Source organism: Lepus europaeus, chromosome X (assembly GCF_033115175.1).
Source record: "Lepus europaeus isolate LE1 chromosome X, mLepTim1.pri, whole genome shotgun sequence".
Classification (NCBI taxonomy): Eukaryota; Metazoa; Chordata; class Mammalia; order Lagomorpha; family Leporidae; genus Lepus; species Lepus europaeus.
In genome coordinates, this window is record NC_084850.1 from 18,755,586 (window position 1) to 18,768,992 (window position 13,407).

Below are 13,407 nucleotides of genomic sequence, written 5' to 3' on the forward strand. Positions count from 1 at the left end.
TATTACCTTGTCGAAATAAGATCAGAGTTTTTGAACTCAAGAGGCTTCAGGGGCCTTGGCAACTCATGACAAGAACCTAGGGTGATTTCTGATGCCATAAACAAGAGTGTAAATTGTTAAATCAACAACAGAAGTCACTGTACACTTACTCCCCATGTAGGATCTCTGTCCTTAATGTGTTGTACTATGCGAATTAACAGTATAACTAGTATTCAAACAGTACTCTATTCTTTGTGTGTCTGTGTGGGTGCAGTCTATTGAAATCTTGACTTAGTATATGCTAAGTTGATCTTCTGTATATAAAGAGAATTGAAAATGAATCTCGATGAAGAATGGGATGGGAGAGGGAGCAGAAGATGGGATGGTTGTGGGTGGGAGGGAGGTTATGGGGGGGAAGCCACTGTAGTGCAAAAGTTGTACTTTGGAAATTTATATTTATTAAATAAAAGTTTTAAAAAGCACAGATTATTAAAACTATAATAATATAACATTCTTAACCATTAGTTTCACAAAGGTATAAAACAAAGTTTTACAAGACACTAATTGTAGCAAAAAATCTTTGAAAATAAAAAAAGTGCTGAAAAGGAATGGAGTTCTATTTTTTAGAAAGCTTTTATTTCAATAAATATAAATTTCATAGGTACAGCTTTTGGAATATAGCCGTTCTTCCCCCCATACCCACCCTCCCACCCCCACTTCCATCCCATCTCCTACTCCCTCTCTTATCCCATTCTTCATTAAGATTCATTTTTTTATTTTTTTATTTTTTTAACTTTTATTTAATGAATATAAATTTCCAGTGTACAGCTTATGGATTACAATGGCTTCCCCCTCCCATTACTTCCCTCCCACCCGCAACCCTCCCCTCTCCCGCTCCCTCTCCCCTTCCATTTGCATCAAGATTCATTTTCAATTCTCTTTATATACAGAAGATCAATTTAGTATAACGATTTCAACAGTTTGCACCCACATAGAAACACAAAGTGAAACATACTGTTTGAGTACTAGTTATAGCATTAAATCACAATGTACAGCACATTAAGGACAGAGATCCCACATGAGGAGCAAGTGCACAGTGGCTCCTGTTGTTGACCCAACAAATTGACAATCTAGTTTATGGTGCCAGTAACCACCCTAGGCTGTCGTCATGAGTTGCCAAGGCTATGGAAGCCTTTTGAGTTTGCCGACTCTGATCATATTTAGACAAGGTCATAAAAGACAGAGTGAGGATAGTAACCAATGATCCTAAGAGTGGCATTAACCAGGTCTGAACAATTATACAGCATTAAGTGGGGAAGAGGACCGTCAGTACACACAGGTTGGGAGTAGAGCCATTGGTGGTAGAGTAGAGGTTATGATTACACAGGAATGAGGCCCAAGTACGTTAGACAGGGTCTAGAACAAAGGACAGAGTCATTATTAGAGGAACTAAGAAAGGTTCTGTCTAAACTACAATTAAGTTTTCTGATTGAGAGGCAAATAGAACCTGATAGAAGGGGCTTGATAATAATCTGTTGGGCTTTAGGCCTTGTAAGTTAAGAGGCCCAGACCTACCTATCTCTTCACATGGGGTATATCCTAAGGGAGGTGTGAACCTCCTAGGGGAAGGCACTCTGTTGACTTTCATTACTTGGCTGGGCTGGGAGGAGAGCAGGCCAGGTAAAGGCAGGTGGCATCTCTAACAAGAAATTTACAGTTCTGCCTTCAATGTTGCTGACCCTACTTGACAGATCTTAATGGCTCTAAGCTGAAAAGCCCTTCACTCAGCCCAACTTCCAAAGTGACCACTGCAGCTGAGGGTATGGTCAAGATTCATTTTTAATTATCTTTATGTACAAAAGACTAACTCTATACTAAGTAAAGATTTCAACAGTTTGCACCCCCACACACACACACACAAAGTATAAAGTACTGTTTGAAGACAAGTTTTACTGTTAATTCTCATAGTACAACTCATTAAGGACCGAAGTCCTACATGGGGAGTAAGTGCACAGTGACTCCTGTTATTGATTTAACAATTGACATTATTTTTTTTTAACTTTTATTTAATGAATATAAATTTCCAGTGTACAGCTTATGGATTACAATGGCTTCCCCCTCCCATAACTTCCCTCCCACCCACAACCCTCCCCTCTCCCGCTCCCTCTCCCCTTCCATTCACATCAAGATTCATTTTCAATTCTCTTTATATACAGAAGATCAATTTAGTATAAAGATTTCAACAGTTTGCACCCACATAGAAACACAAAGTGAAACATACTGTTTGAGTACTAGTTATAGCATTAAATCACAATGTACAGCACATTAAGGACAGAGATCCCACATGAGGAGCAAGTGCACAGTGACTCCTGTTGTTGAACCAACAAATTGACAATCTAGTTTATGGCGCCAGTAACCACCCTAGGCTGTCGTCATGAGTTGCCAAGGCTATGGAGGCCTTCCAAGTTTGCCGACTCTGATCATATTTAGACAAGGTCATAAAAGACAGAGTGAGGATAGTAACCAATGATTCTAAGAGTGGCATTTACCAGGTTTGAACAATTATACAGCATTAAGTGGGGAAGAGGACCATCAGTACACACAGGTTGGGAGTAGAGCCATTGGTGGTAGAGTAGAGGTTATGATTACAAAGGAATGGGGCCCAAGTGTGCTAGACAGGGTCTAGAACAAAGGACAGAGTCATTATTAGAGGAGCTAAGAAAGGTGCTGTCTAAGCTACAATTAAGTTTTCTGATTGAGAGGCAAATAGAACCTGATAGAAGGGGCTTGATAATAATCTGTTGGGCTTTAGGCCTTGTAAATTCAGAGGCCCAGACCTATCTCTTCACATGGGGTATATCCTAAGGGAGGTGTGAACCTCCTAGGGGAAGGCACTCTGTTGACTTTCATTACTTGGCTGGGCTGGGAGGAGAGCTGGCCAGGTGAAGGTAGGGGGCATCTCTAACAAGAAATTTACAGTTCTGCCTGCAATGTTGCTGACCCTATTTGACCATACCCTCAGCTGCAGTGGTCACTTTGGAAGTTGGGCTGAGTGAAGGGCTTTTCAGCTTAGAGCCAATAAGATCTGTGGCTCTGACCTGGGCATCCTTCGACTCCAGGGCAGGTCCATTTCCAGTGATCCAACTCTTGGCAGAGCTGCCAGGGCTTTTCACAAGCTGACTTCTGCTGAAGCCCATGCTTACCACATTGAAAGCCACTGCAGTGGACTGGCCTGTTGGGTCTCCTTGAGGGCAGATCACTGTACAGATCAGCCATTAATAGGCCTGCCACCCATTGCTTCTGATGCCGAGCTTTCTTTTCCTCCTGGTTTGTGTTAAAGCAGACCAGAGGATGCAAGTCAAGGGAGTGCCCATATCCCATCTCTAATCTTCGGTGGCCTGAACTACAAGTCTATAGTCACAGGCATGTTCTGTAGTAGTTTTTCTAAGGTAGACAATGCCCATGAGGAAAATTATATTCTCACTTTAAAACTTTCTTTCCCTTTGGTCTGAAAGGGAGGTTTTTTCTACTTACTGCATACTTCGCTGATGGCGAAGTGAATCTAGCTATGAGATTATTAGTTAAGTTCTTATTTTGGCTATGCTATTACAGAAAAATGTTAGCCATCTCTTTTATAAGGTCTAAAGATTAAATTGTACGTCCTACAGATTCCTTCATAATAGAATTAGTTTCCTACCTTGAAGAGAATAGAGAAATGAAAGAACAAGTTGGGCTTAGAATAGAGAAATGAGGGAGCAAGTCCTAGATCGCTTGCTGACAATAGCAATATTACATGAATACTTAGCAAACCGTTTCAACCATTAGATAACAACTTAGGAAAACATTTACCAGAGGGTCCAATGACTTCTATAAATTTTAAGAATCATGTATTTGAAAACACCTCTTAAATATCTAACATGGTGTAGTTTGTTTAGCCAGTAAACTTAAGCACAACCATATAAAATGTTTTTAGTTTCTTTCTACCAACAAGTTTAAAACATATGATACACAGATTCAGGTCCCACAAATTAAAATGTATCTTTGATTAATTTTAGCAGCTTAAATTTATGGACAATCTTATCTATAAGCCATTTAAAATAAAACTCTTAATAAAATTTCCTATGTGGACATACAATATGTACACACATATAACATAGCATAATAGACCAATATAGCAATTTTAATAATAACTTTTAAAATCTTTAACTCTTTTTGTAGATTGCCAATTGATTTGAATTGCTTTTTGTTTTTAGATTACTTTAACACATTGCTTTAACAGAGCATCAGAGTTTAATTCTATGGCAAAGAGAAATTGAGCTTCCTGTGATCTTTTGCTGTGAGGTTTCCTTCCTTTACCTTCTTTCATATTGATGACCATGTTTCTGTGTTTCTGTGTGTAAGACATCTTTAAGCATCTTTTGCAGGGCAGGATGAGTGGCAACAAATTCTTTCAGTTTCTGTTTGCTATGAAAAGTCTTAATTTCACCTTCATTCACAAATGAGAGCTTTGTAGGATATAATATTCTGGGCTGGCAGTTTTTCTCTCTTAGTACCTGGGCTATGTCTCGCCATTCCCTTCTAGCTTGTAGGGTTTCTGGTGAGAAGTCAGCTGTGAGTCTAATTGGAGATCCTCTAAGAGTAATCTGACGTTTCTCTCTTGCACCTTTTAGAATCTTTTCTTTATGTTTCACTGTGGTGAGTTTGATTACAATGTGTCGTGGTGAGGATCTCTTTTAGTCATGTTTATTAGGGGTTCTATAAGCTTCCTGTACTAAGATGCCTCTGTCCTTTTCCAAACCTGGGAAATTTTCTGCTAGTATCTCACTAAAAAGGCCTTCTAATCCTTTCTCCCTCTCCATGCCTTCAGGAACTCCTAGAACCCGAATGTTGGGTTTTTTAATAGTATCCTATAGATTCCCGACAGTATTTTTTAGATTTCTAATTTCTTCTTCTTTTCTTTGGTTTGCCTGTTTCCTTTCCTGTTCTCTGTCTTCTAATTCCAATATTCTCTCTTCTGCTTCGCCCATTCTGTTTTTAAGGCTCTCTAATGTGTTTGTCATTTGATCTATTGAGTTCTTCATTTCATTATGGTTTCTTGTCACTATAAGAGTTTCATGTTCTACTAGTTGTTTCATTTCATTTTGATTCCTCCTTAATATTTCATTTTCACGAGAGAGATGTTCTATCTTGTCCATTAAGGATTTCTGTAGTTCAAGAATTTGTTTTTGAGAACTTCTTAATGTTCTTATCAATTTTTTGAGATCTGCTTCTTGTATTTCTTCAATCTCCTCATCTTCATAATCTTGAATTGGGGTGTCTTTTTCATTTGGGGGCGTCATAGTGTCTTCCTTGTTCTTGTTAGCTTGGTTTTTGCGTTTGTTGTTTGGCATGTTGGAGATATTTGGTTTCTTCACTGTGGTGTTTTTTCTTGTTACACTATGGCTCTATATTAAGTGGACTGTCTGCTTTCAGTGGAGCCTTAGAGGCTTGAGATAAGTGTGGACTGAGAGCTGTGTTTGGTTCCTCAGGGTTGAGGGTGTGTCAAAGATGACACTCCCAGGTTAGGTGTGGTAAATCTCTTTCTTTCTTTTTTTGATTCAAAAGGGAAGTAATTCCGCACAGCTGAACGTAATTGGAGGTAGTTAGCAGGCAAATGATATACCCACAGGAGCCACAGATTGGAAGCTCTTTCCCAAGGACCACACAGGGACTCTCTGCTGCCCTCAGTGTGGGCACCAGTTCTCCTGCAGTCTCCCACTGGGTTGCCAAGTTAGATGCTAATCTCCTGTTATTTCACCCCTCCCCCCAGAGTCAGGTTTTTCTGCTAGCTCAGGGCCGGTGCAGACCTGAGGTCACCCTGCTTATGACGTATGTCCAAAATGGTGCCTGCTCTTTATCTTGCTCGCCTTTGAGGGGTGAGCGGAGAGAGAGAAGATAGAAACTCGTGTCCGTATCGGTCACTTTTTTTTTTCCCTCTCTCTCTTCTAGTTAGCCTGGTGAACTTTTCCCCACGGAGTTTCAAGCTTTGTTCCCTCTAGCCTCCTCTTTCCGCTTGCCCGCTGGTGTCTTGGGCTATTTTGGTTCGGCTCACCTCGCGTTCCAGCGCTGATGTGTTGAGTCTGCCGCTGGTGTCCCAAACTAGGGCTTCCACGCTCTCCACGCAGGTCCACTGTGAATCACTAGTTCCGGAAGAGTTTCTGCTGCTGTTTCTTCCCCTACTCTTCCTTGACCCTGCAGTATCTCCACTTTTATTAACCTGTGTGTCTTGCTGAACTATCAATGTGCTCCCTTCCTATTCCGCCATCTTGAAAGACTCCTGACATTATTATTTATGACATCAGTGATCACCTGAGGCTCTTGACATGAGCTGCCAAGGCTATGGAAGCCTTTTGAGTCCACAAACTCCGTTGTTAAACAGGGCCATAAGCAAAGTGGAAGTTCTTTCCTCCCTTCAGAGAAAGGTACCTCCTTCTCTGATGGCCCCTTCTTTCCACCAGGATCTCACTCACAGAGCTCTTTCATGTAGGTCATTTTTTGCCAGAGTGTCTTGGCTTTCCATGCCTGAAATACTCTCATAGTCTTTATAGCCAGACCTGAATGCCTTAAAGGCTGATGAAAGAAGTTCCATTTGGAAACAACCACATTCATAGCCACAGCCACAGCCACAACCATAACCTCAAAACAGGAGATATAAAGATATAGGTAGTCAAAGTATTACCTGAAATCCTATGAAATGTGCCTCTTTCCTTCTTTCCTTTCTTCTTTCCTTCCTCTCTTTTCTCTTTTTTTCTACATGTTAGTTTGTCCCATTCATTCACATTCTGTATCCACCAGGATTGCTGTAATTTGCATATGAGGAGCTTAGGTGTTTAAGAAATTAGAGCAGACATGGAGACATCTGCTCTTCCCAATGTTGCATTGCAAGAGGGCAATATCCTTTTTTTTTTTTTTGTGGTTTTCAAGGTTTTATTTAAAAACAAATAAAATGCGCACCCAAACCGCCTACTCATTTTCTTCACTGCGCAGCCTGGCATTGGGGTTGGTGACCCTGATGGCCAGCTGGGCCGCTCTCTCCACAATGGCCTTGCAGTTCTTGGAGGAGACGTTGTGAGCAATCTCTGCACAGTAGGATTTGTTGCCCATCAGCAGCACCTCCAGCTCCTTGACGTTGTGGACCAGGAACTTCCGGAAGCCGCTGGGCAGCATGTGCTTGGTCTTCTTGTTGCTCCCGTAACCAATGTTGGGCATCAAGATCTGGCCCATGAATCTTCTCCGCACCCTCTTGTCAATACCTCTGGGTTTCCACCAGTTACGCTTAATCTTGACATAACAGTCCAACTGGTGGTAGATGAACTTGGTCCTCTTTTTGACGATCTTGGTCTTCATCAGGGTGGCCATGGTGCCTCGAGGGGAAGGCAGCCACCTCCAGAGGCAATGCCGAGGAAAAGAAGGGCAATACCCTTTATTGAATGGTTACCATGCCCTGGGAAAGGCATGTGTCTTGTCTCTTGGCACCCCAGTAGAACCCAATGGGATAGGTAATACTATTAGTATTTCCATTTTACAGATGAGGAAGATGGAATTCTGAGAACTTATGAAATGTAGTGCTGCATCATTAGGAAGGGGTGGAGTTTGGATGCAAACCCAGGTCTATCTGCTTTGCTGGACCTGACATCTTGGAATTTTTTTTTTAACCAAATTTCTAACCCTCATGTTAAGTACTAAAACTTTTTCATCGAAGTCATGTAAAGGTTATTCCTTGTAATCATGCCTAGAACAGAAGTTCTGGGGTTCGTGGAGAGTTGGCTTGGAAAGGCTTAAACTAACCTACAGATGATTATCAGCCTCCTTCCAGCTTTGGGGACCTTGACCCTTTGGTGGAAGGCAGGAATCCAAGCACAAACAGATACTTCAATGGTTGTGCAGTGACAGCTACATGAAAGAAAACAGGTTCTGGAGAAATCTTAGTAGGTAGGACTTGGAAGTCATCTTTGATCTGACCTCATTTTCTCTCTTCATTTTATTGATGACAAAACTGAGACTGAGAAGGTGCCAGAGGGGTGGCGAGGTGAGTTAGAGGGAGATCACAGACTTGACTCTGCCTCTACCAGCTCTGAATCCTGTGTGTTGGAGCATGCTGCCTGACTTTGCCTTTAGGCATTCCTTCTTTCTTAAGTATTATTGCTAGTGACAAAAATTGATGGCATGACCCCTGAGAGCTTCAACTAGGTGCTTCTGCAGTTCATTACAATTGAGGGCATAAAGAAGGGAAGGCTGTTTTTCTGAGCTAACATTCAGGAACTGGAATCCAAAGTAGTAGTTCTAATTACAATTAGCATTTTGCTGTGTTGACAGGGCATTATCAATTTAACTCAATTGAAAAATTGAAGAAGGTGTAGGCTATTGTTTGTCGTAAGCAGCCATTTGATCCTAGAGCCTATTTAAATATAGTCTTCAGTCCAAATAGGGGTGCATATGGCTGTCTCAGGGAAGTCCCAAAGGACTCTTGTATCTGTCACAGAACCTAAGCACATTTGGACACAATTATCAACATTTTTCTTCTAACGAGTATGATTAATCCATACACACGGTTGAGTATACTGCTTATTAACAATCCCCTTTTGAACACTTCACAGAGGTACTGTTATTTCTGTCTGTCAAATATCATAAGGTTTCCAAAGAAAGTTCAATACAGTTCTACAAACAGAACCTGAAAAGATCAGCTCACTAAGGTCTTTCCTGGCCCTGTTTGCTTTCTGTTGCATGTGTGTTGCCTTTCCTGCTCCCACAGCACCTTCTGAAAAAGCCTCCCTTCCTTGAAAAAATATGAGCAGGTCTGAGGCATGGGGGGGAGCATTTTGTAAGGGCTTCTTCATCTTGACTTTTGCATTTACACCTCATTTCTTTTCAGGCTTTGGATGCTTGGGTCAGTGCTAATTGGCACAGCTGCTTTGACATTTAAACGAGTTGAGTAGCAGGTGGAGCAGCTGATGGGAGACAAGATCTCTGGTAAAGCCAGAGATGTGGCTGCTGGCGGGGGGAGAACCTTGTGAAGCCTGAGTCTTCCAAACACTGCTAACAAGGAAGAGGAAAGCACTCCCTCCATCCCCCTCACTGCCAGGACTTGGTGCTCAAGCAGCCATCCAGATTCCTTCAGCATTCCTTACAATCTAAGGACACCAAACATCATTGGCACAACCCATTTCAAGCAACCTTGAGATACGAAAGCCCAAATTTCCACAGAAGTTATTAGAGGAGAAATTTTTCTTTTCTGAAAGATAATTTGCTTTGAAAGAGGAGGGGACACCATGAGGAATCCTTTTAAATGTAAAGTTTTCTATGGCTTGAATATGATTTCACTGTGTCCCAACAAAGGTACATGTGACTAGGAGGCTTGGTCTTCAGGGTGGTGCTATTGCGAGGTGCAGGGGAACTTAAAGGGCGTGGCCTAGTAGAAGGTCCTTACTTCATTAGGGGCATGAAGTAGCTCTCTTGGTAGTTCTCGTTGGTATAAAAGGAGCAAACCTTGTCTCACCTAGCTCTTTCTGCTTCCAGGTTCATTTTGGGATCCTTCTTCTGCATGCTCGCCATCATGTACCATGTTCACTATGAGGCCCTCACCAGAACTGAAGCAATGCCAGCATCATACCCTTAAGCCTCCAAAACTGTGAGATAAATCAAACTTTTCTCTGTATAAAGTATATTGTATCAGGTATTTCATGGTAGTAGTGGAAAGCAGACTAACACAAGGTTCTAAGACATTAGTACCACTGTGGTTGATGCATACCACAAAACTGATGGTAAGATGAGGTGGTCATGTTACTTGTAGTGGACCCAAGTTTCAGATGACTCAAGCAGTTCATGCACATTCAGAGTTGACTCCCCCACACATTGATGTCACTCTCGTGTGGACATATTACTTGGAATTGCATTGCAGAGGTACAGCTAGAGATGTGGAAACTCCAAGCATTTCAGTGTTGCCTATGCCTTTTATGTATAGGGCATTCTCACAATTAATGCTAGCAGTAAAGATAAAACAGGGAGCTGCTGCTCTTGAACATCAAAGATACATTTTGCTTAATGTGAATTAGCAGTAAAGATGGAGGTAGAAAAAAGGAGGGTATGCAGAGTTAAAAGTCAGAGCCCTGATTCAGTTCTACTGACTAGTTGTGTGACCTTGGGAAAATTATTAATCTAAATTGGAAAATGAAGGGAATTGGATTACACCCTTGCTACTCAAAGTGTGGTACATGGGCCTGCAGAATCTGCATCACATGGTTACTTGTTTAAAACACGACCTCTACCCCAAAGCTGAACCAGAATTTGCAACTTAACAAGATCTGCAAGTGAATCCTATGCATGTAAATGTTATGAAGCCCAGGACTGGATCATAGGGTCTTATCCCTGGTTTCACATTAAAATAACCGAAGGAGTTTTAGTAAATGATGATGCCTTGTCCCAGCTGATATAAATTAAGCCAGACTCTCCCAGATGAATCTATTTTATTTTATTTTTTTATTTGACAGGTAGAGTTATAGACAGTGAGAGAGAGAGAGAGAGAGAGAGAGAGAGATAAAGGTCTTCCTTCCGTTGGTTCACTCCCCAAATGGCCACTATGGCCGGCGCTTCGCCGATGCGAAGCCAGGAGCCAGGTGCTTCTTCCTGGTCTCCCATGCAGGTGCAGGGGCCCAAGCAGTTGGGCCATCCTCCACTGTCCTCCCGGACCACAGCAGAGAGCTGAACTGGAAGAGGAGCAACCGGGACTAGAACCCAGCGCCCCAACTGGGACTAGAACCCAGTGCCCATATGGGATGCTGGTGCTGCAGGCAGAAGATTAACCAAGTGAGTCACAGCGCCAGCCTTGTATTTTATTTTAATAAGCATTAATATTGTGTTCGCTTATTCCCAGATACTGTTCTAAACGCTTTACAAATATTAACTTGGTTAATCTTCATTATAGCTTTTTGAAGAATGTACTATCATCACTTTACAGGTGAGTAAACTGAGGGACAAATTTCCAGTTTAAGGTGGAACAGGTATCCTGGCTACAATGTCTGCACACTTCATTCCCATACTATGGATTAGATGGCTTCTGAAATCTGTCTGGCATTCAGCTTCTACAAGTTTCCAAGCTACATGTAACTGTGGGCTTAAAGTTTGAAGAAAGCAAAGAAAGTGGACTGCTGTATTTCTAATACTTTGATGTGTCTTGCATGGTGGCAGCATGAAGTAGATTTCCTAGGGCCTCTTTAATTCTTCCTTCTCAGACTTCTTATTGGGCCCCCTTTCCTGCAGTCATTTCTTAAATATTATTATTTCCTATGGCTTTATGCTATCTATGACCTTCTCTTGAGTTCTAAACTACATAGGCAACTGCCTACTTCATGTATCCATTTGGATCTCTTGTGGGCACCTCAAACTCAACACATCTAAAATTGATTCCATCATGTTTCTAGAAAACCGTTTCTTTTCCTGTGTTCTCTATCACAGTGAATGATGTTATCTTCTACTCAATGACTCCAACTAAAAATCTGAGATTTCAGACTTCCCTGCAACTCATCTCCCACTTCTTTGAATTTGAGATGATTCCCAAATACATGACTCAGATCTCATTCCTCAGCTTCAAATCCATAAATATAGCTGCTATTTAACATTTCCACCTTGGCTACCAACAGGTACCCCAAATGTAGCAAGTCAAAACAGAACTTTCCATTTATCCCCTCATAAACTTGCATCTCTATTTAATACCTGGGTCTAAGGGATGAGGACAAGGGGGACACAAGAGTAAGATCCAGGTTTCTAGCTTCGAGTTGCCATTGAGTGTTATGGGGAAAATTAGGGGAGAGGCAGGTTTATTAACTAACGTATGTGAGTGGAAGAAATGGAGAATTTAAGATGCAAGTGAAGATGTCAAGTAGACAATTGGATACATGAACTTGGGATATAAATTAGAGAATCATCTTTTTATAGTTTTTTTTTTTGACAGGCAGAGTGGACAGTGAGAGAGAGAGACAGAGAGAAAGGTCTTCCTTTTGCCGTTGGTTCACCCTCCAATGGCCGCCGCGGTAGCGCGCTGCGGCCGGCGCATCACGCTGATCCGAAGCCACGAGCCAGGTGCTTCTCCTGGTCTCCCATAGGGTGCAGGACCCAAGGACTTGGGCCATCCTCCACTGCACTCCCTAGCCACAGCAGAGAGCTGGCCTGGAAGAGGGGCAACCGGGACAGGATCGGTGCCCCAACCGGGACTAGAACCCGGTGTGCCGGCGCCGCAAGGCGGAGGATTAGCCTGTTGAGCCACGGCGCCGGCCTTATAGTTTTTTTTTTTAAAACAAATCAAGGGACTAGATGGGATCATCTATGGAAAAAATGTAAGAAAAAGCGGAGTGTCTTGGGCTCAGCACTAAATCACTCCAGTATTTATAGGTTGGATAGAGAAGAGTGAGACTGACAACGAAAAAGTAGAAGTAGAAGAAAACTAAGGAGGGAGGTTTCAGAAACCAAAGGAAGAGAGAATTTCGAGAATGAGGGAACAGTCACTGGGTCAACTGCTGCCGAGGTGTTGTATATGATGTGTACTGAAAATTGACCATTGGATCAAAAACAGCAGGGCTAGAGAGAAAAAAAACATGAATGTATACAATAAGCAAAAAAGCCTGGAACACATAAAAGGAATGGGAATTATTTTTACCTTTAGAGTATCATATGTGGAGGGCATGCAGTCTATTAGTAATAAGATTGGAAGTATGGATTGTGAAACAGATGGTAGAAGGCATTGGTTAGTGGGCTAAGGTATTTTATTTTGTGGGCAGCGTGAGAGCACATTCAAGCTTACAGTTTTGGAGATGGCATTCTCAGACCCACAGTTTTGGAGGACATATCTGCCGGCTGTGAGAGCTTATCTTTCTCTTTGAAGAGAGTAATGCATTAAAAATTTCCCTGCCATTTGGACAGATAAAATAGAGTTTCACTGAAAACACAGATCATATACTTGTCGGAACAAGTGGGATCTTATCCTTTCACCATTCTGCCATGCTGTGGGATGACTCTGGCCTTAGGTGAGTGCTGCATGCATCCTGATCCTTCAGCATTTTCTTTTCTTTTTTTTTAAAAAAGATTTTATTTATTTATTCGAAAGTCTGAGTTACACAGAGAGAGGAGAGGCAGAGAGAGAGAGAGAGGTCTTCACTCCCCAATTGGCCGCAACAGCCAGAGCTGCGCCCATCTGAAGCAAGGAGCCAGAGCTTCTTCTGGGTCTCCCACGCAGGTGCAGGGGCCCAAGGATTTGGGCCATCTTCTACTGCTTTCCCAGGCTATAGCAGAGATCTGGATAGGAAGAGGAGCATCTGGGACTAGAACTGGTGCTCATATGGGATGCCAGTGCTTCAGGCCAGGGCGTTAACCCGCTGCACCACAGTGCCGGCCCCCTTC

The 13,407-nt window shown here is 42.2% G+C and overlaps 1 protein-coding gene across 1 annotated transcript; it reads right to left on the minus strand.

Moving 5' to 3' along the window:
• Window positions 1-6,936: 6,936 nt before the first annotated feature.
• LOC133752493 (large ribosomal subunit protein eL32-like) lies at window positions 6,937-7,377 on the minus strand. Its single transcript, XM_062182997.1, has one exon. The coding sequence runs from the start codon at window positions 7,375-7,377 to the stop codon at window positions 6,982-6,984; it is 396 nt and encodes a 131-aa protein (XP_062038981.1). The 3' UTR covers window positions 6,937-6,981.
• Window positions 7,378-13,407: the final 6,030 nt, after the last annotated feature.